Here is a 2,128-nt window from a genome sequence, read left to right as displayed (position 1 = left end):
CTTCCTAGACTCAGAGCAAATAAACACAATGCAGACAGTAATTTTTTTAGCAGATACATACGGACATAAATCCACAGACATATCACTTTCGTAGAACATGGATAAAGATTCTCCTGATAGACGAAGATCGTAAATTTTATTGTTTCTCAAAGCTTATTTTGTACACTCAAGAGAATGATGGTAGCTGCAGCCTTCGCCCATCTCCAATGAAAGGTATATGGCTTGATGCTACAAAGTGCCTTTATTTATCTGGTCTCACGAGTTGCAACTGAGGCTCATCTTCACATGGCATATAGCAGCTGCTCTCGGTACAATAGGCATGGATTATTCGGTGATATTCGTGGTCTACCTTTAAATTTTCTTAGAAATTCTACTCTCCACAAACATATTGCTGGTAAAAGTGATCAAGACGATCGTAGTGGTCAAGACACGTTTGATCCAGCTATATTTCCTGAATACCAACAAGATTGTAACGTTTTTGGTTCGTGCATAGTCAGTGGAGAGCTGGGAGCAAGGGGTTCTGCTGTGTATGCTGGGGAGAAGCTTGTTTCAGAGTATGAATTCTCACTGGAGCAGGATTGTAACATGGTGTTGGCTGCAATGAAGTGGAAGGTTTTGTGGTCTAGCAGCACTGGTGGAAGGAGTACATGCAAGCTCACACTCCAAATGGATGGGAATTTGGTGCTTCTAGACAGTCTAGGTAGAGGTTTCTGGTTCACAAATATCTATTGCCAGCCACAACCTGATTGTATATTTCCTACTCGACTTGTAGTTGAAAACACAGATTTATGCTGCTGAATCAATGTTGCTATTGTGGCAAAAGCCATAATTGAGTTAGTTTTGTACATCAATAATTTGTTAACTATAGTGAAAATTTTGTGCCCTGAATGATGGTTTCTAATGGAGAGGGCCTCCTGCAGCAGAACAAAGGCGCTACTCAGAGACAGGAAAGGTCAGGAGAAGCTCAAGACTCATGACTTCCATCCGGAGACTTACATGGGCAACCTCCTCGTCCAAATGTATGGAAGCTGCGGGGCTGCCACACTGGCCTTCGATTCGATTGCACAGCAGCTGGAACTATCTACTAGCGGCTTACATTCACAGCTAAAACTTGCCGGATATAATCTTCAGAAAGATGGCTCAGCACGCGCTGGTAACTTAGAGCACCACGATCGCAGTGAAAGGAGGAGGCTAGGGGCTTGTTTGATCTTCTCCCCGAAAGCAGCCTTCCTTCTTCCACAACTATGATGATAACATACGGGAAATAGGGAAATACCAGTGATGCAAAACAAATCTTTCATGCTACAAAGAACCGAGACGTGGCAGCATGGAATGCAATGTTGTCAGCGCTTACGCAAAATGAAGAACTTGAGGACGTAAAACTTTTGCTGCAAAGAATGCCGTTCTACAACGTTCTGACCTGGACAACCATAAGATCAGGCTACGTATACAGTGGTAACACTGGTAACGCAAACGTATACTTCGAAAACATGCCAGATCGAAGCACCATCACCTGGAACTTAATGATCTCGGCATATGCCCGGTGTGGGAATTCACGTCAATGTAGCAGTCTTTTCGACAAAATCCCTGGAAGAACTGCCGAATCGTGGAACTCGGCAACGCAGGCTCTAGCTAAAGCTGGAAACGTAGCAAAGATGTTTGAGCTCGTGCTGGAGCGAGATATAGTTTCATGGAACGTGGCTTCCAAGCAGCTCAAAGACGCCGAGAGCTTGTTTGCGAGCATGCCGCCAGGACGAGACATAGTCTCTGGAAACATCATGCTAGGAGCTTATGCCAAGGCTGGACGAATGGATCTCGCTGATAGCGCCTTCGCAAGGATGCCGCAGCATAGCTGACCAACTCAGCCGCGCCCAACTCAGCGATGCCTCCTACTCGAGCTTGCTTTTCACGATGATTCCGGAGAGAACTGTGGTCACCTGGACGGTACTGCTTTGCCGTGGAGGACGCTCGCTTCTTCGTCTTCGATAAGATGCCGCAGCGAAACCTTGTGACTTGGAACTCGATGATGGCAGCATTCGCACAGCTTGGAAATCCGGCGGAGGCTCTCCAGCAATTCAAGTCCATGAATTTGGAAGGGATAACTCCCCACTCCCAACGAGGTCACGTT

The 2,128-nt window shown here is 46.1% G+C and overlaps 1 protein-coding gene across 1 annotated transcript; it reads left to right on the top strand.

Moving 5' to 3' along the window:
• The first annotated feature begins 225 nt into the window (after positions 1 to 225).
• LOC112347751 (pentatricopeptide repeat-containing protein At4g02750-like) lies at positions 226 to 1,856 on the top strand. Its single transcript, XM_024679102.1, has 3 exons — positions 226 to 713; positions 921 to 1,153; positions 1,348 to 1,856. Exons 1-3 carry the CDS (start codon positions 226 to 228, stop codon positions 1,854 to 1,856), a joined length of 1,230 nt encoding a protein of 409 aa, XP_024534870.1.
• Positions 1,857 to 2,128: the final 272 nt, after the last annotated feature.

Source organism: Selaginella moellendorffii, unplaced genomic scaffold (assembly GCF_000143415.4).
Source record: "Selaginella moellendorffii unplaced genomic scaffold, v1.0 SELMOscaffold_24, whole genome shotgun sequence".
Taxonomy (NCBI): domain Eukaryota; kingdom Viridiplantae; phylum Streptophyta; class Lycopodiopsida; order Selaginellales; family Selaginellaceae; genus Selaginella; species Selaginella moellendorffii.
This window is presented reverse-complemented; position numbering and strand designations above follow the sequence as displayed.

Coding starts and splice junctions, on each gene's coding strand:
- LOC112347751 (XM_024679102.1), top strand. CDS start 226: ATGCTACAAAGTGCCTTTATTTATCTGGTCTCACGAGTTGCAACTGAG. Junction 714..920: donor AGTCTAGGTAGAGGTTTCTG/GTTCACAAATAT, acceptor GGCCTCCTGCAG/CAGAACAAAGGCGCTACTCA. Junction 1,154..1,347: donor AGATGGCTCAGCACGCGCTG/GTAACTTAGAGC, acceptor CAATGTTGTCAG/CGCTTACGCAAAATGAAGAA.